Raw genomic sequence first — 22,366 nt, forward strand, 5'->3', positions numbered from 1 at the left:
ATCAAAGTTAACAACTACTCTGCAAAAGACAAATAGGTTTGGATTCTTACAAACAACTCTCACAGGGGCATCAGAGTAAATTGGCCTATACTGGACAATATTTATAGCTTGTGAGGAAGGCAGGCAGTTGTATACCTTAAATAAATAAGTGTAATCATTCATATGGGCTTCGCTTAGCACCTATTTTGTGGTCTACAACACAACAGACATAGAAAAGGACAATGAGGAGGTCATGAGACAATTACAGAAACATCAGAGGTGTTCAAGAATTTTACATCTGTGGATAAATCACAACATACCCACATACATTTCAATCATAAGCATACGAGAGTTCAAAACAAACCTGAGTGGGGAGAATGGGAAAGGAATACTGAATTACAAAGCTCAAAGAGATTTTTTGTATATTCATTTTTCTATTGTTAACATGTTTTTATTACAAGATGTAAAGTACAATACAAATGAGCAATTATTCCATTAACATAAAGTAAGTAACATGATAGAATTTTGTAGGCTCACAGACTCACAGGCTGAAAAGGGATATTAAACAGCAATTAGCTAAACCATCCATGTAGTATCTGAACCCTTCAACAGCATCATGGAACACTTCTATCCTCTTTCCAAAAATGTGTGCATTGGTACGGAGCCTAGTACCTCAAGAAGCTGCCCACAAGGCTTTAGACAGTACTGGCAGAAATTATTTTCTTATATCAAGCTGAAAATTTTCCCTGTAGTTCTTCTACCACACCTAACCCATCCCTCCTGCTTTCCTCTTTCACCCACAAACACAACGTTAAACAGGTGGACAGTGACCCCGCTGGACTGGACTATCTGTGGCCATAGTGACTGGTCTAAGAGATAACCTTATAATTCAAACCAGGCATTCAGGGGCCATCTGCATTTGTCAAGCAGAGGCTAGGAGAGAAGCCATATTCCCCACCACAAGGAGAAGCGTGAGAGTTAGCCAAAACCTAATGAAAAGCAGAGACAAAATAAGAGAGTAGAGGGTGTCCTGTACTTCTAGGCTTTCTGTACTTTCTGGTCTCAAAGATCCCAGGAGCTACCCTTATCCTCCAGTCTTCTCCTTTATTTATGAGTTACTCCAGTATCCTTCCTTTATTTCTGAATTACTCCAGTACTCTCAAAAGGCTTCAAATTCCTTCACCACCTCCATTCCATACCTTTTAATCAGCCTCAGTTCTCCTAACCACAGAGGTTAGGCTCTTTGAATGGAACATGGCTATAAAAACCATTTTTGGCAATATAAAGGTCTTACCTAAAATAAAATAGTGAGTTGCGGGAAAGCAGTGAAAATAAAATTGGACGTTTGTGTGTATATTTATTTATTACTGGGAGAAAAAAAATGTTACAGAATATAACCACTTCCAGAGCAAACCACATTTGCCGATGTCAACAATCCACTCTTATAAATAACATCACCATCTTGAATGGCTTGTTCAGTTACAGAGTGGTAGCATCACACCACCCTTAGTAGGAAGGAATTTAGCATATGTTGTACATGCATTCTCCCTTGTTTCTTTTTCATAAATTTCAGCAAGAATACTTGAGAAAATACTTTATATTTTCACAAAGTAACTGTGTTTTTATAGATTGCTTTTCTCTACACTATTCCAGAAACACAAGTTTGCCAATTACTTCCAGTATGTACATACAGGTATATGAACATCTCAACTGTAGAATGCAAATATGAAAGTCCTGCTCTGACAAGAGACTATTTTATTCTCTTTAAAATGACACACCTAGAACTGAATACAGTGATTTATGTATGATCTGACCAAGGTGGAAGAAAATGGAATCATCACCTTCCTCATGCTAGATACTATATTCCTTTAAGTGCAGTGTAAGACTGAATTGGCTTTTTGGTGATCACATCCAATTACTAAGTTATTAATAGGCTTCTTGTTGTTCAAAATCACCAAATTCTTTAAAAAACAAAACAGCATTATTTCTGATGGCTCTGTTCTGTTCCATTGATCTATATCTCTGTTTTGGTACCAGTACCATGCTGTTTTGGTTACTGTAGCCTTGTAGTATAGTTTGAAGTCAGGTAGTGTGATGCCTCCAGCTTTGTTCTTTTGGCTTAGGATTGACTTGGCGATGCGGGCTCTTTTTTGGTTCCATATGAACTTTAAAGTAGTTTTTTCCAATTCTGTGAAGAAAGTCATTGGTAGCTTGATGGGGATGGCATTGAATCTGTAAATTACCTTGGGAAGGATGGCCATTTTCATGATATTGATTCTTCCTACCCATGAGCATGGAATGTTCTTCCATTTGTTTGTATCCTCTTTTATTTCCTTGAGCAGTGGTTTGTAGTTCTCCTTGAAGAGGTCTTTCACATCCCTTGTAAGTTGGATTCCTAGGTATTTTATTCTCTTTGAAGCAATTGTGAATGGGAGTTCACTCATGATTTGGCTCTCTGTTTGTCTGTTATTGATGTATAAGAATGCTTGTGATTTTTGCACATTGATTTTGTATCCTGAGACTTTGCTGAAGTTGCTTATCAGCTTAAGGAGATTTTGGGCTGAGACAATGGGGTTTTCTAGATATACTATCATGTCATCTGCAAACAGGGACAATTTGACTTCCTCTTTTCCTAATTGAATACCCTTGATTTCCTTCTCCTGCCTAATTGCCCTGGCCAGAACTTCCAACACTATGTTGAATAGAAGTGGTGAGAGAGGGCATCCCTGTCTTGTGCCAGTTTTCAAAGGGAATGCTTCACTGTTGGTGGGACTGTAAACTAGTTCAACCCTTGTGGAAGTCAGTGTGGCGATTCCTCAGGGATCTAGAACTAGAAATTCCATTCGACCCAGCCATCCCATTACTGGGTATATACCCAAAGGACTATAAATCATGCTGCTATAAAGACACATGCACACGTATGTTTATTGCGGCATTATTCACAATAGCAAAGACTTGGAACCAACCCAAATGTCCAACAATGATAGACTGGATTAAGAAAATGTGGCACATATACACCATGGAATACTATGCAGCCATAAAAAATGATGAGTTCACGTCCTTTGTAGGGACATGGATGAAATTGGAAATCATCATTCTCAGTAAACTATCGCAAGAACAAAAAACCAAACACTGCATATTCTCACTCATAGGTGGGAATTGAACAATGAGAACACATGGACACAGGAAGGGGAACATCACACTCTGGGGACTGTTGTGGGGTGGGGGGAGGGGGGAGGGATAGCATTGGGAGATATACCTAATGCTAGATGACGAGTTGGTGGGTGCAGCGCACCAGCATGGCACATGTATACATATGTAACTTACCTGCACATTGCGCACATGTACCATAAAACCTAAAGTATAATAATAATAATAATAATAATAATAAAAGAAAAAAAAAAAAAAACAGCAAATATGTCGTTGCTCTCTTCCTGAAACTGAACTATGATTTTCTGAATCTAGGCTGATTGATATTTGTTATCACACAATCAGAATTGCATTTCTGAAACCTTGTAGAGAGTTAATATTCTTTGTTTGGCAGCATATGCTAGAATCATGCCTTTTTAATTGAACCCTCTGAAATCAACATGGCTGAGGTCCAGGGTACACAGCTGAGTATGCCAGCCTTTCCCTTCCTGGCAAGCGATGAGCCCTGACACTTCCACTTCTATACTGAGTTTCACCTTGTTGTTCAGACATAGATTTAGAGTGACAGCTTCCCTAGCCTCTTCCTCTGTTAGCAAAATATGTCAAAAATCTGCCTAAAGTGCCAAGCTGAATGAAGCTTTCAGCAAATATTTTGTGTCAGTTTTGTGACAAGTATCTGGAAGGTATTATTCATCATTCAGACACTGATGAGGCTGAAGAGTGTAGTAGTCAACTGAAGACCAGATCCAGACTGGGTTTCAAACCCGGCTCGCCATTTATTAACACTACCTGTGGAACCCTGAGCAAGTCATTTGACCTCTTTGTCCTTCAGGTTTCTCATCTACACAGTGGGGTTAAATAATGGTACCTACCTAAGAGGATCATAGGGATTAAGCAGTTAATACACATATAAAGTGCTTATTATTGGCACATAATAAGGACTTTATAAATCTGCCACATAATAAGCACTCTATAAATGTTTGCTGTGTTTTTCATTTTCTCCTTCTTGTCATGCTTACTCTGTGATAAAGTTCCATTCTCTTTGTAACTCCAAGCTCTTTAGCAACTTTAACCCTCTCAGACACAGGCATACCACGACTCTGCCTTCTGTTTCAATAAGGTTTTCCCTTTGCAAAGGAATATGACCTGCCACCGCTATATTCCAGCTTCAAGTTCCACCTCACTAGATCACAGTGATCCTTATCAGACTTCATTTATCAACCTGCATTATAATATCAAGTGTATGTTAATATGTTTAGGAATGAGGCCAGACTACAAGTGTTGCTTTTGGCCCCTTTCTAAATTTATTTCTTCTATGCCCTCATTCTCCCTTTCATCTTAATACCTACTTTTCTCCAAAACAACCAGTCTTCCAGGTTTATCAAGTACAGTTGGTCCTCCATATCTGTGGGTTTTGCATTAATGGATTCAACCAACCATAGATTAAAAAAAAAAAAATTGAAAAAAAGATACAAATAAAAAACAATACAGTGTTATCAACTATTTACATAGCATTTGCATTATACTAGGTATCATAAGTAATACAGAGATGACAAAGTATATGGGAGGATATGTGCAGGTGATATACAAATATGACACCATTTTATCTTGAGCATCTGCAGATTTGGTTATCTATGGGGGTCCTGGTACCAATACCCCATAGATACTGAGGGACCACTGTATTTTTTCTCCCTCCTACTCTAGTTTAGAGGCTCACTGATGTAGCCAGCAAGGGCAAATGAGGTTTCCTGGTTCTCATTAGGCAAATTCCACTCAGAGCCAAGAAACCCTCATTTAATTATCTTAATGCATGGTTCAGACATCCAAATCTTGTTCATAAACACCATCTGCATAAAGAATTGTTCACCTCCCTGATTTTCTTCTCTCTTCCCAAATCCTGACCAGCAGCAGGAAGAGGCAATAGAACATCAGTGCTCTCCAAGCCTTTGGTTTCTTGTCCAAGAACTTGTGGTTCTTTAAGATGTTTCCCCATTGCCTTCTGCTTATGACATTAATTCCCCTTTGAATCAGCAGGAGTGGGCAGCAGTCAGGAGGTTTAATGAGGCTGGAAAGGTTTTTCATCAAAGCCAGGATATAGCATCCTGGAAGGCAGCAGTATCCTCTCTGATTGCTCAGGTCCCCTCTGTGCCTGTCCATGGGGTGTCACCAGCCAGGACTCAGCTCTTGTAGGGACAGTCGTAGGTCTTCCTCACTTCCAGTTGTTGGAGATGGTTCACACTGACTGGTTCTTCTCCAGAAGGTTTTGACTTGCTCCTCTGTGGAGTGAATCTCAAATTCACTGTGTGCTTCCAGAGGGAAGTCTGTCTTTTTCCTCTGGGCCCCATTTCTCCTTGCCTTCTCTTCACTTTAAGGTCTTCAATAACTCACTGGTACTTTAGAATATGATTTCTTGTCCACAATGTCCAGATTTACCCTTGAATAAAACTATCCTACAATGAGCTGTGTAATTGAGGAATTTTTTCCCTTCCTTTCCCTCTTTGTTAAACTTCATTACTCACCATCCTCTGATTCAGCTGCTAATTCCTTTCTGCAACTAAGAATCTCGAACTAATTGGTTTCCTTTTATATTAATTCTGTCAGTCAACAGAACAGTTCTTTATTCATGGCAGTGCAGATTCATATAGAGAAACATTTCCTTAGCCTCCTCCCCTTTTCCTGTCTTGGTCAGCCTGTATCTTGGACCTAAACTTTGGCAGGAAGAACACATTCCTTACACTATTCCCCTTGTGCCTATACTTTTGGGTAGGTTGGAACTCTTAAACTGGGACTCTCGTTCCTTGTGGCTCTTCTTACCTTTGGAGGGCAAAAATCCTGCTGGCTACTGAGCCCCTGTTAGTCTACAGGTGTACAGATCAAAATGGAGTTTCTTATGTCTTCCTTTTCTACAAAGACACAGTAACAGTCTGATCTCTCTTTCTTTTCCCCACAAGCTCCAGTCTCCCCAGCTGAGAATAGACATTTAAACCCACTTGCCCTGTTAAACCATCTCAATAAAGACTCCTACTACTCAGCAATTTAGGACCAATCTCTTAGGCCTCTAATAAAAGTAGCTAGCAATAACTCTTGAATTGAAAACCAACCACTCAGCATTCAAAAAAGGCTTCCTTCGTTTTCCAGCTTCTGCTTCAAACACATCTTCCTCGTTTGCCCTGGGCTTTGGGTTTAGAGTCCAAATTGATGTTAATTTAATACATTATTGATGTTATTCATTTCTTTCTAATACAAATACTTGATTTTTCTTTACCTTCAACCCCTAAGTTAAAGGAGTAACTTAAAATTTACTAAATAATAATTATAATAATGATTCGATTTGTGATTTATAGAACTTCTCTCCAAAGAGCTTATTTAGCATGGAGAATTCCTACAAATTCATTTAAATTCCAGCTATTTCCATTACTCTAATGAAAGTTATACTATCTACATCTACATATTAACGAGAACTGAAACCAACATAATTTTCTGTCCCTGTGTTAAACAAAGCTGGGAGCAGACATAAACCCCTCTTATTGTGTTAAACGAGGCTGAGACAAGTGATAGGGTTTGGATGTTTGTCCCCTCCAAATCTCATGCTGAAATGTGACCTCCAGTGTTAGATGTGGGGCCTAGAAGGAGGTATTGGATCATGGGGATGGATCTCTCATGAATGGTTTAACGCCATCCCCTTCGTAATGAGTGAGTTCTTGATCAATCAGTTCAAATGAGATGTGGTTGTTTCAAAGAGTGTGACACTTCCCCACCCTCTCTCTCTTGCTCTCGCTCTTGCCATGTGATACACCTGTTCCCCCTTTGCCTCCCACCATGATCAGAAGCTTCCCGAGGCCCTCAACAAGAGCAGATGCCTGTGCTATGCCTCCTGTACAACCTGCAGAACTGTGAGCCAATTAAACCTCTTTTCTTTATAAATTACTCTATTATTAAAAAGTCAAAAAAAGACTTTTTTTTTCTCCACAGCTGGTGATGCTGTGGGGGAAAAGGCAATGATTATGCACTGTTGGTATGAACGTAAATTAGTACAGCCACTATGCAAAGCAGTCTAGAGATTTCTCAAAGAACTTACAGCTACCATTCAATCCATCAATCCCATTACTGAGTATATACCCAAAAGAAAATAAATCAGTCTACCCAAAAGACACATGCAATCGTATCTTTACTGCTACACTATTAACAACAGCAAAGACATGGAATCAACCTAGGTGCCCATTACTGGGAGACTGGTTAAAGAAAATGTGGTACATATACACCATGGAATACTATGTAGCCATGAAGAAGAATGAAATCATGTCCTTTGCAGCACCATGGATGGAACTGGAGGCCATAATCTTAAGCGAATTAACACAGGAACAGAAAACCAAATACTAGATGTTCTCACTTATAAGTGGAAGCTAAGCATTAAGCACATATGCACATAATCAAGGGAAAAATAGATACTGTGGACTACTAGAGGGTGGAGGGAGAGGGGGGTTAAAAAAACTACCTATTGGCTTACTATCAGGGTGACAGGATCTGTACTCCAAACCTCAGCATCACACAATATTCCCATGTAACAAATCTACACATGTACCCTGTAACTAAAATAAAAGGTGAAATTAACAAAAATAAAATAAAATAAAAATTACCTAGCCTCGGGTATTTCTTTATAAAAGCTACAAAAGAACAGACTAACACAACAAGCAAAATCCAATCTGCTGCTTACTCCAGGAAATCCCTGCTTCTGGAAGATAAGGCTGTAAATCCCCTAAAACAGAGTCAACACTAACAGTTTACTCTTCAAAACTCATCACGACCTTCCTTCATGTGTTTACCAATCCAAATCTATTATGTCCTAAACTGTGCAATCTCAGCTAGTTGCCTAACTTGTCAAACCCATCTTAACATTCTCCAGCCCAGGCCCTGAATCTCTAAAAATATCCTCCCCGATCTTCCCCTTCCTAAGACACTACTAAGACTATCAAGGCGGTATTCTCCCTAACTGCAACAAGTCTCATAAACTTAGCTTTGCTTCAGCAACAGGTTTTTCTGGTGGTTTTTTGCAGAGTCAATAGTCAACACTGACCTCTTCTCGCCTATGTTTTTCTTCTTTGGGGATGTTATCTGCTGGTGCTATGTCCCCAACGATGCATTCTGCCATATCATGAACCAGGGCTAGGCGTACACATCTGATCAGGCAAGAGATGTTGAATAATTACACAGAATTATATTTACTACAAGTTCCTTCTCTATACTCTTCCAAAGTTATATAATATATATATTTTTTCTCCAGCCTCACAGAGTATTTTAATGTAGTATTTTCTAAAGTAGTTATATTCTGCCAGCCTACAACAGTTCTGATCAAAACTGTTAGTTCATATTCAATAAAATACATGTGAGTATAGGGGAAATTGTTAGCATGAATTTTTTTTTCTTAAATGGTTTGTCCCTGAAATCTCACTTTAAAAGGCTGATAAATAGGACAGGCGCGGTGGCTCATGTCTGTCATACCAGCACTTTGGGAGGCCGAGGTGGGCGGATCACCCGAGGTGGGCGGATCACCTGTGGTCAGGAGTTCGAGACCAGCCTAGCAACATGGTGAAACCCCATCTCTACTAAAAATACAAAAATTAGCTGGGTGTGGTTGCACACACCTGTAATCCCAGCTACTCAGGAGGCTCAGGCAGGAGAATTGTTTGAATCTGGGAGGTGGAGGTTGCAGTTGGCTGACACTGCACCACTGCACTCCAGCCTGGGTGACAGAGTGAGACTCTGTCTCAAAAAAAAAACAACAAAATTACATTTGACAACTTTCATGTTCCTGACACATGTGAATCATTCAATAAGTGGTTATGATTATTAGCGGTTAAGGAATAGTGGTTGTGATAATCATCATCAAAACAGGAAGTCAAGTAACGAGATAAATGCCCCATAGGGCCAGTATGTTTTAGGCTCCCCACACTACCAAGGCAGTACAAGGCCCATCAGTGTCCTCTGAGATTTCCCTGCCTCTAGTCTCTTTCTGGTCCAGTTCAAATCCCAGACTACTCCAAATTGCATCTCTATTGGACTTCACTTTCACCTTGTACTATTTGCCAAAAACCTCCTCAGTTCCACATCATCTGCTGAGTAACAGAGGACTCCTCAGGCTTCCCAAATGAACTCTTTGCTGCAGTCAAGCTGATTTATTTCTCATTTGCAAAATACTCCTTTACTTCCCTACACTCAGGGCTTTGGTTTATCTGCCCTTCTCTCTGCATGCAGTGCCTTCTACCTCTCTGGCTACGTTAACCCTTTAGAGCTCAACTCAGATTGCACCTCCTCCATTAAGATCAACCAAGAACAGGTGATCTCCCCTACTCTTACAATACTTAACATTTTCGACCATAACTTACATTTCACTTCTTATAGAAGCTATTTTGGGCCTGCATAATTCACTTGGGATTTATTTACTCTCTTACATGCTAGTAAATTTTGTTCTGTGCTCAAAAAGCATTTTAATACTTGTCAATTAAATGAAGGGGGAGAAGATACCTCTCTATGCTATGTCTTGCACATACAACTCCAAAAAGAAGCCTCACGAATGGATACTACTATCCATAAGAGGCACTAGAAAAGAGCACATAGTGTACTAATACAATGCTAGAATTTTAGACATAACACACTCACCTTCAAGGCCCCAATATCACACTTAAGTTTCCTCTGATACCCTAGGCAGGCTCTATCACTTGCCAACAGAGACCCCAGACTGCAGTTTACAACAACTGAGGCAACATAACCCACATCCTAAATTTGTATGGTTTGCTTCAAATAATTTTTCTTGATCGATAAACTAACCTACAAGGATTTGACACGGGTCTCAGTGGTAAAAACAGGTGCACACCCATAGACCAGAATCTCTCACGAGCATCAAAGTCCAGCTCAGCTTACCGGTCTTTATTAAGACGGTCATCTTTGATCACCATAGCCATAACTGCCATCCGGTACATGTGATCTGAAACGCTCTCCGGCCTCTGGACATTTCTGTATACCCAGCCAGTCCGTGGGACTCTCTGATAAATACGAAGAAGAAAAAGAAGTTTTAAAGAACAAATATTAACTATCTGCTATGCTCTTCAAGAGATGTCCAGGATATGACACAGAAGCCGGGTCATAATTTCAGAACCTATTACAAAATGTTTTACTAAACTAGCTAAAATGATAGACCTCTGGAATCAAATGAACTAGAGAGCTCAGAGAATGAAAGGGGGAGAAGACAGAGATAAGTCACAAAGTCTATTCGTCAACTTACTCTGTTACTGATGTATAATTATGGAACATACACAAGTCCTTTAAACAAAAACAAAACTGCATTTTTCCGAACTACAAGAGTTGCGGCTTTTTGCCTTCAAATAATCCTACACAAGCAGAAAACACTGTATTGAAGGGTCTGAACGTGAACGAGTGATAGGCTTCCAAATTCTGAGGCACAAGGGATAAGGGCACTTCTAATTGCTTGATGTACCACCAGCCGTGACTCTTCCTTTTATTCACATCATAACTTCATCTTGTGAAACTGCATTTCTTCCTCAGAATTCTACATCTCTAAGGAATGTTATAAATAGTAGTCAGAGTGGCATGAAACGGATAATTTACTTTGAACTTGGGAGAGAGACGGGGAAGACGCACATGATGAAACTCGTGTGTATTACATTAAATCCTGTTTGGGGGGTGGCGGGGAGAAAAGTCTTGTTTCTGGAGGTAACTGTGAGACAGACATAAAACGCTCCACTTAAAATCTGAAGAGCCGACAGATTCTGTTCTTCCCACCCGTGCTCAGAAGCAGCCCCGCCCTACACACACACACACTGAAGAGCCGACAGATTCTGTTCTTCCCACCCGTGCTCAGAAGCAGCCCCGCCCTACACACACACACACACACACACACACACACACACACACACTGAAGAGCCGACAGATTCTGTTCTTCCCACCCGTGCTCAGAAGCAGCCCCGCCCTACACACACACACACACACACACACACACTGAAGAGCCGACAGATTCTGTTCTTCCCACCCGTGCTCAGAAGCAGCCCCGCCCTACACACACACACACACACACCACACACACAGAGTTCTGGGGTCGTGAGCCCGGAAAAGCTCAGTGCAGGCAGGGCCAGGCCGGCTGCTCTCCGGGAACCGGCGCGGCTGCAGGGCGGACCTCGCGGCGCCAGGCTCTAGGCTCAGACTCCGTGCCGCCCCAGCTGGCCAGCCTGCCCCGCCGGCTTCTTCCTCCGTCCACCGTCAGCGATGCGCGGCCGCATCCGCAGGACTGGGGCCTTTCCCGAATTCGGCGTGGCGGACCCAGCGCAGGAAGGGGAAAGACCGCTGGCCAAGCGGCGAGGCCGGAAGCTCCGCCGCCCCACAGTCCCGCCCGCTCTGCCGCGGCCTCCCGGCCTGGTGCCCGCTCACCTTGAGCTGCCCTACCAGCCGCAGGAACTGCAGTAGGGACCGAGCCCCGTGGCCCGAGAAGGTCGCAGAGGAGACCGAAGCCATGCGGCCACCGACCCCGGCTGGGCGGAGCAGGCCGCGGCGAAGCTCCTCCCCGTCCTCCTCCTCCCCCTCTTCCCCTTGTCTTTCTTCCCCCTCCTCTTACTCTTCTTTCTCTTTCTCCTCCCCCTCTTCTTCTACCTTCTGCCCCTCTTCCTGCTCCCCCTCTTCCTCCTCCCCTTCCAACTCCTCCTCCTCATCCTCTTCTTCCTCCCCCACTTCCGCTTTCTCCTCCCCCTCTTCCTCCTCCTCCTGCCCCTCTTCCTCTCTCCCCCTCCTCTTCCTCCTCCTCTTCCTGTTCTTTTTCCTCCTCCCCCTCCTCCATATTCTCACGGTTTTCTCAGGCCCTTCTGTCCAGCCTTCGCCTTCCTGGCCTTGGTGTCCGCTGTTTGGGCATTGCTCCGTCAGTGGCAGTCACCTTGCTTGGCACATATTCGACACTCAGTACTCTTTATGAAAAATAAAGCTCTCCTTTCTAAATTTATGAACCTCGTTATTCTTCAGTTGACAGTGTAAAACCATGAAACTGGATGAGGTCACCTGGCAAGAGGGTGTGAATGAAGAAGAAAAGACACCCAAGACCTGAACCCCAACATTTAGACTTTGTGAGATCAAGAGGGAACAGCCAGTAAAGTAGGAAGAGGATTAGTAGGTAGGATAGTTGTATCTTGGAAGCCATGTACAAAAATATTTCAAGAAGGAAGGAATATGGTCAACCAAGTCAATGTTATGTCAGATAAGGACCAAGGTTTGACTTCCAGACTTAGTAAATTCAATATTATTGGTTACCCTGACAAAAGCAGTTTTCAGTGTAGTGGGACAAGCAGAACCTAGTGAGATAATTCTGAAGAGAATAGGAGCAAGTATTACAGCACATTGGAGATGGGGTTGGGGTGCTGTTAACTAGTGGAGAGATTGTTTAAAAACAGGAGATATTATGTATGTTTATTTACTGATGAAGGGGATCTAGTAGAAAGGGAAACATTGATTATATAAGAGACAAAGAAGAGAAATATTTGAATGTCGGTCTTGAGTAAGGAAAAATAGTTCCCATCTGGTGTGCAAGATAAAAGATGCGCTTTAGATAGGAATATGGAGAATTCATTCAAATATTGGAGGAGGACGGAGTATAGGGTGACTAATCAGTCACAGATGTGGTCATGGGAGGTTGTAGAAGTTCTCTTCTGATTGCTTCTATTTTCTCACCAAATTAGGAAGCAAAGTATAGGCTGGGATGTTATAATAAACAACCTCCTTATTTCCTGTATCTCAGCAGTTTAACACATCAAAGGTTTATTTCTCTCTCATGCTAAGTGTCTATTGTAGATCAGCTAGAGGATGCTGCTTGCTCTAACCTTACTCAGGGAGCTAGGAGGCTTTCTTTGCTCTCTTTTGCCAAAATTGGAAAAAAGAAAAGTGGCACTCTGGCTTTTAAAGCCTGTCTCTGGATGGTAAGTGGTGCTAAATAAAGGAAATATCAAGCCAGGTGTGGTTTGTGCCTTTATCCCAGCTACTTGGGAGGCTTAGATGGGAGGATCACTTGAGCCCAGAAGTTTGAAACTGCAGTGAGTTATGATCACTCCAGCTTGGGAAACAGAACCTGTCTCTAAAAAATTAAAAATTACAAAATGGAGGGATCAAAGATTAAAAAGAAGGATCAAGAATCAGAGGCAAAGTCAGACAGTCCACTGGAGGAACACGAAAGCAAATGACCAAAAAGATCCAGGAGAATAAGGAAGATGAGGATGTTGGATTTGCAGAAGGATGTAATAAGGGGCTTTCAAGAGATTGGTGCCATGAAGCAATGGGGCTGCAAGCTAGCTGGTGAATGTGCAGTGTAACCCTTATGGTTCCTTCTGAGCAGCCTTGTCTTCTTTTGCCAACAATGCATTGATTTCCTTTGAGCTCCTCCTGATTCATGCAGGTTTGATTTAGTTTCCATGGGTATTTCTGTCTGTATTTGCAACTTTCTTTGCAAAATACATGTGAATTATCTTAACTTTGTGTAGTGAGCTGTAAAGAATTTCTCCAGTTTCCTAAGTGATCAGAAGTTGGAAGACGTCAAGTGGCTGAAAAATTATGAATTGAGTATAAATAGTTTTTGAGGGACACTATTTAAAGATGATACGCAATTTTGGAGGGGACATTACTATCTAAAAATAAATTGTTACTGTGAAAACTCAAAATATAGTGCCAACTTCTCGCTTTTGTAAACTGCAGATGTTCATCAGGGTTCGTAACAAGGTTTATTCCTACTATATTATTAAAGACACCAAGATGTTTCACTCTAGAAGGTAGAATAGTGGCCTCTTAAGGATATCTAATTTTTCCAGAGCTTGCAAATATTTCTATATTACATGGCAAAGGAGAATGGTAGCAAATGGAATTAACTTTGCTAATCAGCTGAATTTAAAATAGGGAGATTATCCTGGATTATCCCAATGAGTGAGATGTAATCTCAAGGGTTCTTAAAGACGGAAAAGGGAAGGAGAAGAGTGAATGCCAAAGGGATGTGATGGGAGAAAGACTCAACTGGCCATTGATGGCTTTGAAGATGGAAGAGGCCCTGAGCCAAGGAATGCAGGCAGACTCTAAAAGCTGAAAAAGACAGGAAAATTCGATTCTCCCCTAGAGCTTCCAGGAGGGAATGCAGTGTGGTCCGCCCGTCGATTTTAGCTTAATGCAGCCCATTTTGACCTCCAGAACTGTAAGATAATAAGTTTGTGCTAAGTTTATGGTAATTTGTTACAATAGTAATAGGAAACTAATACAGTGGATAATCATATTGGATGTCCTGAATCCCTTTTTACCAAATACCCTTCTTCCCCTTTTCTGCTGAAGAAGAGAAATTGGAAAGCCTGTTTCTGTTTCACAAAACCAAAGACATATTTCAATGATGTGTTGGTCAAGCATCTTCCTCTAGCATTAAGTTAGAGGAAATAGGAATCAATTTATTTCCACAGAAGGTGGTTCCATTTTAAAGCAGTGAGCAAGGAAGGAGATTTGGCACAATGTACTTGAGTCAATTGGAACGAAAGATGTTTGAAATTAGAAGGCTCTCGTTAGAGGGATTCTTTACTTGGATCCAATATACATTTCAGGGGAACCTGTGGATACCCTGAAATTGTGTCTACAAATTGTGATGTTTGTGAAATTTTTTTTGTTTAGAAGATTCTTAAAGTGGTCTGTGGCCAGAACAGGGGCAAAATCTGCCACTATTGAGAAAGCTGCTATGTATCTGTGATGTAGTACACAAAACTCTGGACTCAGAGTGGTAATAATCAAAGGTACAGCTAATTGAGCCTCTGTTAGTGTGAAGCATTGTTACATCTCTCATCTTGTTTTATTCTCTCATTATCACTCCAAGGTATTAATGATTCCACATTCCAGATGGGAAAACTGAGGTGCACCAAAGCTAAAGAATTGGCCTCAGTTTTTAGAGCCAGGAAACAGTGCAAGCACTGAAACTCTAGCCTGTCTCCTTCCAAATCTTTCTTTTTGTGGTACTTGGTGCTCCCCAGTGGCTATTAGTACCCAATTCTTAATGTTGTGGAAATTCAGTGAGATTACATGCCTGAAATGGATTTTGTAAACTTATTTTTATGAAGAATTGGGCAAGAAAATAGGTAGTGATAGACTGATCTGAGAAATTTTGTCAGAAAACTTTCATAAGTCCATTCTGGGAGATTACTAAAGAGTAGAGATCAAGTCTGACCAAAAATCCAAGTTCTGTTTTGTTCCTTTAAGGTATTCAAGGAAGAAGTGCCGCATTGGTCTGCTGCATATTCCTTGATAAAAAAGATTTACATCAGTTGTTCTTAACCCAGGTTGTTTTACTCAAAAGGGACATTTGGCAATATTGGAATACATTTTTAGTTGTCGCAGAAAAGAGGCAGAGGAGGGGAGGAGCAAATAAGAGGCAGAGGCCAGGGCTGCTGTTAAAATTCTTGCAGAGCACATGACAACCTTCTGCAACAAAGAATTATTCAGCACAAAACATCAATAATGCTACGATTAGGAGACTACACTCTATATGTTTAAAAATAAAATGCTTCAAATTACTTTCCTGACATCATCAATGAATTATAATCAGGAGAAAATTGATGTTACGTTTATGAGTTACATGGTAACTATGTGAATGAGTTATAAGGTAAACAAATAAGTTTCACATAGTATCTCCTCTTTTAATTAGTGTAGAAAAACTCTCGAGCTTACCCCTGACAGAGACTGGAAAGATGAGAGGAATTAGAGGATGGCTTTGATCATTTATGTAACTAGGTTATAGTAAAGAAATTCAGCTCAAAGAAGATAAATGTAGGATATTAAGTCTGGGAGCGAAGGAACATTACAAAAGGAATGTTTGTTCAAGGGAAAGAGATTGGGCTTTGTTCTATTTTGCCACTTTCTTGCCTGTGGCTAAGTATTACAGCACAGAAAAAAAAAAAAAGAAGTCAAAGGGTGCACACTACTTTCCCCATAAAATCAGGCATTCACTAAAGAGCCAACGGAGGGCTTTCTGTTCAAAGGAGCAGCAGCAGAGTGAACCAAGTCTCTGGTGGCTGAGATTGATGGTGAAGACTTTGCTTTACAAAAGACGTGTCTTCCTTCCAGTTAACTTGAAGCTAAGCAAGGACACTTTGGCCTTCAGGCTCGAAACCAATCACCATTAACAGATGTGTTAGAGCCACCTCTGGACACCTCTGACTTATGGAGTGGAGAAGTTCTGCATATATAAAGACAACGTTACTGTTTTGCTTTGTTTTAATTCTCTGAGTCCATAATCTCTTACACCAGTGTTTTAGTAAGCCTTCGGAAGTTCTCCATGGGTCACCATCTTCAGTGACTACAGTTTTTCTTAGTGGTACAACAGGCTTTAGCTACCCTACAACCCCATTTTTATCATATGGGATACACTCGAACTTTTATCTTTTCAGAGTGACCAAAGCTATGGTTTGACTGCTTATCTACATGCATCATAAGGAATAAGGCAGGGTTTCAGGTGAATTTCACAGAGGACTTTGAGGCCTGCCACTGCCTCTGGCAACTGCTATGTGATGAATCATCACAGGTGTTAGACCTGGTGGCATAATCCTTCTCCAAACAGAGAAAAAGAAATGAAACAATGGCATACACTCAGTAGTAGCATTTTCCTGTTATATAAAGGAATATGGTTACTCCTAAAAAACAGCAGCAAAGTTAAGTAATACACAGAATGAGTTACATGAAACGAGAACTAAGAAAAATTTCTGAAAATATTCAGTTTCCAATCATTTGGAATATTTCTTCTTTACTTCTAACCAAAGGAAATACTGTTATTGTTGTTGTTCTAGTGCATTTCTAACTAGTAAAGAGTAGATGTACGTTTTGCAGCAAAATCTTAGTTATCCTAGAGGCCAAAATTCCAGTGATATTATGCATCTGGGAGGGCATAGAAACCAGAAAATTAAAGGGGGAAAAGAGTTAAAAGTATGTCTAACAAAAAATAAATCTAGAGTATCCAGCAGTAAAACCATCAAACCAAAACATGATTTGGATTTTGACCAAATGACACTTGGCACTTAGTGGTTCCTTGGTTTGATTTCCAGAAAAGATAAAGCCACTTCAATGTTATAAGAGTCATAAAAGTCAAACCACGTCAGCAGGCAAGCCAAGAAGTATAGAAGTGTGGTGGAAAAGAGAAGAAAATAAGAAAGGGGAATGGCAAACAACAAAGGCAACAAGTGGGGAATATTGCAAGTAACAGATATTGACACAAGGAAAAAAGTTAAATAAAAGGGCAGCTACTAAAATGGCAATGCTTTGCTTCACTAAAAGTACAGGACAGTTGGGCACTCTCGATGAAAGGACAGGAGTTGCGGGAGTGGCCAAGAGTTTCAGGGAGCAAGTACAAGAAGTATTTATATGACAATGATAATATCTTTCTTTACACAACACCTAATTTGTGCCAGGCCCTTTGCTGGGATCTCTACCATATCATTTGAATCCATAGAAGCCTGCAGAATGCATTATCTGCTTTCCACAGGTATGGAAACAGCACAGAAAGGTTAAATAACTTGCTCAATGTTCCACACCTGTGTCAGGACTTAAACTTTGTTAACACCATGGATTATATATTTTCCGTACCTATATGGTCTCCTGGATTTTCCAAAATTGAAAGGTGGAGATTCTGGCAATCATTAGGGTCTTCTGCGTGGGGATAACACTTCAATTGGAGAGGAGCTATGCTAGAATGTTGTAATGTCATGTAAATACTGGGTGAATCTGAGGTGGCTGTCTTGCCAAGGAATCGTATTTTAGAGCTTGCAAGGGAATACTGAGCAGAAATGTTATTCCATATAAAGTACATCTCAAGAAATATGTGTGTCTTTGGTTCATCCTAATTGAAAAGTCAATTTTCTTAGCTTATATGTTAGGTAAAGTTTCCTTTTTGATGACTGCCCTTGTCATTTCAAAGTAGGACTTGACTTTAGAAAGTGGAAATACCAAATGACAAACCATGAAGTTGCAGAATTCTCTCACTGTTTGGAAGTACATTTCTGATTTCACAGAGTATTTCTCAAGCAGTTTTATCATGATGGTGATACTAGACAGAAAGATTTTTAAGGGTAGACACTGTGTCTGATTCATCTTTTATCTCCAGAACCTAGAACCTAGCATGGCCTCCTCTAGACATGGTGATAAGAAAATCATGGTGATGGTGGTGGATTTAGAAAGGAGACACATTTCAGGGACAGAATCACCTTGTCCAAAGGCAAGGAGGTGTGCACCATCAGGTGTTTGTAGAGCATCACAAATCAGGAGCTCAAAGATGTTCATTTACCTGAGCGCGATGGCTCACACCTGTAATCTCAGCACTTTGGGAGGCCGAAGTGAGTGGATCACCTGAGGTCAGGAGTTTGAGACCAGCATGGACATGGCAAAACCCTGTCTCTACTAAAAATACAAAAAATTAGCTGGACATGGTGGCAGGCGCCTGTAATCCCAGCTACCTGGGAGGCTGAGGCAGGAGAATTGCTTGAACCCAGGAGGTGGAGGTTGCAGTGAGCTGAGATGGCAACATTGGACTCCAGCCTCGGCGACAGAGTGAGACTCTGTCTCAAAAAACCAATCTATATGGGAGATGTTTCCCAAGTTCCATAAAAATAGGTGCTGCTGGTCCAAGGGTTGTGACATTTCTTTTCTTTTTAACGATGGAGTTTTGCTCTTGTTGCCCAGGCTGGAGTGCAATGACGCGATCTTGGCTCACCGCAACCTCCACCTCCCAGGTTCAAGCGATTCTCCTCCCTCAGCCTCCTGAGTAGCTGGCATGCACCACCATGCCCAGTTAATTTTGTATTTTTAGTAGAGACGGGGTTTCACCATGTTGCAAGGATGGTCTCGATCTCTTGACCTTGTGATCCGCCCACCTTGGCCTCCCAAAGTGCTGGGATTACAGGCGTGAGCCACCGTGTCTGGCCGGGTTGTGACATTTCTATAAAGCAAGCATATTCAGAATTGTGGCACTCCTGTCCCTCTCTTCTCCCATGTCCAGGTGAGGCTAGGGTGGCAGGGAGTTGGGGAGAAGGCATGTCACACTGCCAGAGATGGTTCTTCCTTGTCTCTAAGGCCCGGGCACATCTATTGCCAGAGCCACAGCTGAACAACATCTGTTCTGTTCTAACTTTCTGTTTCTCCCCATTCTCTTCATTTGAGCTTTTAAACTGCCTTTAAAACAGGAGCCACAATGGGCCTGTATGTGCCTTCAGCTGTTTCTAATTCTCTCCCAGGCCCACTCTCTCCCAATAAATGACACATTGTAGAAGGTGTTTTATAACCTGACTTGTTAATAGAGCCAGATCATTCTGTAACAAAACCAAACATGGCAATCAAGGTTAAAACACAAAATCACCAAAAGCTGAGTGAGATAAACATAAAACTATTTGTCATCTATAAAAGAAGGAGCAGGACCATCTAATTTTAAAAATGCTTCTAATTCTAAAATTCTAACCTTTAAAACAAGATTCCCTCACAGTTGAAGGACACACGGCTTTATACTTGGGCTATTGGATTTTTTCCCTATTGGTGGGCTTAGTTTCCCTCCATAGATTCTACTATAAAGTACGAGGATAATCAAATCTGCTCATTTTCTCTTTCTTAGGGATTCAGGACTGAATCAGATAATGTCTGTAGAGCACTTGAGGACTCCTCATGCCACACCATTGAATGTAAAAGGTAATTGTCAGCAAGTAGCTGCAGAAGCCACCATCAGATAAAACATTGTTCCTTATGCTTTCATAATTAACGATAAGCATTCCCCACCACCCACCCCAACGGCCTTTCTTTTCAGACTGGGGAAAGAGAATTCTGAATGGTGATCAAGGTCACATTTTAACTTGCAAATGTCAAGGAGAATCTCATCATTCTTTGTTATTTTTGATTGATTAATATATTAGTTAATTGCTGATGAGTTGCTAATGAGCTAATTTATATGCACAGAGAGGATCTAACTATGACATAGGAGTAGCATGCAAAGCTGCAAAGCGCTGCTAAACAGATCATGGGTGCTGTCCATGGCACCTCTCAGGGCAGGTTAGAGAGAAGAGTGTGGAAACCTTGTGCCTCTCTTCCCACCTACTCAATAAAGACAACAGGGAAAACACATGGAGGTGTCTTTGGCCATGAACTACTCACTGCTTTACTAAGCAGCCGCCTGTAGTATTAGAATACTACCACTAAGCGGCACCATCTCATTGGTGTTCTCTTTTATCAGACTCCTGAAACCTGCTGCCCCTTCTCTTCTGGACCACGGAATACATTTATTGTTCTGTGTTGGCTGATTTGGGTTTAGCAAAAGGGATCTGCTTTCAACATGCTCATCTGTTTTTTTTTCCTCCTTTCCCACGTGTTTCTTTCATTCTTGGGAATCTGAGCCAACACTTAGGCATACGCATAGTGATGAAGGCCATCGTACGGATAATAACCATAATAGACAACTTAAAGAAGACAAATACTAATAGTGAGCTTTTTAATTGGTTTGTAGAGATGTGTTCCCACTATGTTTTCCAGGCTGGTCACAAATTCCTGGCCGCATGCGATCATCCTGCCTCAGCCTACCAAAGTCCTGGGATTACAGGCATGAGCCACTGCGCTTGGCCCTTTTTTTCTGCAACAATCCCCCAAAGCCTGAATTTTTTTTTATTTGTAAAAAATAAATAGGGAGCTTTAATTGAAGGCTTTTATTTTTGTACTGGGGACTTTCCAGATATTATTTCCCAAACTCATCAGCACTCTGTAAGATTGCCTTCATTTTGTGAGCAAAGAAGCAGAGATTCAGAGAATTAAAGCAAACTTTTCAAAGATGCCCAATGAGAAGGTAAGTGAGACACAACAGGAGTCTAAGCTTACATAATGTCAGAGCGTTAATGATCTTTGAATCATTCATGTGACTTAAATATTAGGTATAGTGAGAAAAGACAGAAAAAGCCTAACCCTTCGTGAAGTTCAAAATTGGAAAGGGAAAATAGAGTAAGTGAACCAAATTATTTGTAATACAAAAAAAATGAGTTATATATGAAATCCATCAAATTTATAAAGGATCTGAAATTATTGGGGACACTTACTAGGTACATGCCTCCAGTCCAGGAGACATCCTGAAACCAAATCTTCTCTTGAAGTAGAATTTTTCTGAAAGGGACATAGCTCTGAAGATGAGAGTGAGGAAGTTAGAATAAAAAATATATATTCTCAGGTTTAGCCCTCAAACTCCTGAATCTTTGCTGAAGATGATTTTGTTTCATGACACATTAATTTGTTCTATGTTATTTCAGGTGACGTCTTAGCTCTGTAAATAAATAAAGGAGATCTAAGTAAACGTTTCAAGGGCTAACAGGTCAAACTCTCTTAGATTGATTATCCCCCAGAACCATAGGAAAAGCAAGAGCCAGGAATCTCATAATGTGAAGACAAACTAACATTGATGTGTTATGGGCTTGACCTCCTACTTCGTGTCTTGCATGCATCACTGTACTTATAACAACCCAACAAGATATGTGTAATACTACATTCGTATTCCATCAGGATGTTGAACTTAGGCAGGTTCAGCACTCACCAGAGGTCACACAGCCAGTGAGTGGTGAAGCTGGGATTCCATCCAAACTGGCAGATCAAAGAACTTGGCTTTTAACCTTTAAATACACTGCATCCACTTGGCATGCTACATGATGGTGAGCAAACGCTCTGGCCATTGTAATACTAACTTAAACTTGATTTATGTTTCAAAGAAGTTTCAAGTACATTATTGAATTTGATGCTAAGAACAATCCAATGAGAAAAGCAGTTTAGATTTTCTTATTACCACACCTGCCCTCTAACATGCACACACACAGACACACACACACACACCCCAGGAGAGTTTAAGTGACTTGGGTTAAACCACAGAGCTACTAAGTGGCTGACCCTGAACTTGAAACTAAGTGTTCTCATCCTTAGCCTACTACCTTTTTCCTGTGACAGCAACACCACTTCACAGTAAAAAAAAAAAAAAAAAAAAAAAAAATGAGGTAAAATTTCCTCCATGTCACTCAGAACATGACATTATCTCCAAAAGTCTCTGTTAAAAGTTAGGCAAGTGGCCAGGTGCAATGGCTCACACCTGTAATCCCAGCACTTTGGGAGGCCGAGGTGGGTGGATCACTTGAGGTTATGAGTTTGAGACTAGCCTGGCCAACATGATGAAACCCCA

The 22,366-nt window shown here is 41.0% G+C and overlaps 1 protein-coding gene across 5 annotated transcripts in view; it reads right to left on the reverse strand.

Moving 5' to 3' along the window:
* The window catches only part of HDDC2 (HD domain containing 2), a 28,103-nt gene extending 16,164 nt beyond the window's left edge, over positions 1 to 11,939 (reverse strand). For 3 of the 5 annotated variants that reach the window (XM_054492455.2, XM_054492457.2, XM_063666550.1), the window contains exons 1-3: positions 11,569 to 11,939; positions 10,048 to 10,169; positions 8,204 to 8,306 (exon numbers count right to left, since the gene is read on the reverse strand). In XM_054492455.2, coding sequence (XP_054348430.2) covers positions 8,204 to 8,306; positions 10,048 to 10,169; positions 11,569 to 11,652 — 309 coding nt within the window. In that variant the 5' untranslated portion in view covers positions 11,653 to 11,939. Of the gene's footprint in view, positions 1 to 8,203; positions 8,307 to 10,047; positions 10,170 to 10,752; positions 10,922 to 11,568 lie in introns of those variants that run through there. The other 2 variants (XM_063666551.1, XM_063666552.1) reach the window with 2 other exon arrangements.
* Positions 11,940 to 22,366: the final 10,427 nt, after the last annotated feature.

The sequence above is a fragment of the Pongo pygmaeus genome, chromosome 5 (assembly GCF_028885625.2).
Source record: "Pongo pygmaeus isolate AG05252 chromosome 5, NHGRI_mPonPyg2-v2.0_pri, whole genome shotgun sequence".
NCBI lineage: Eukaryota > Metazoa > Chordata > Mammalia > Primates > Hominidae > Pongo > Pongo pygmaeus.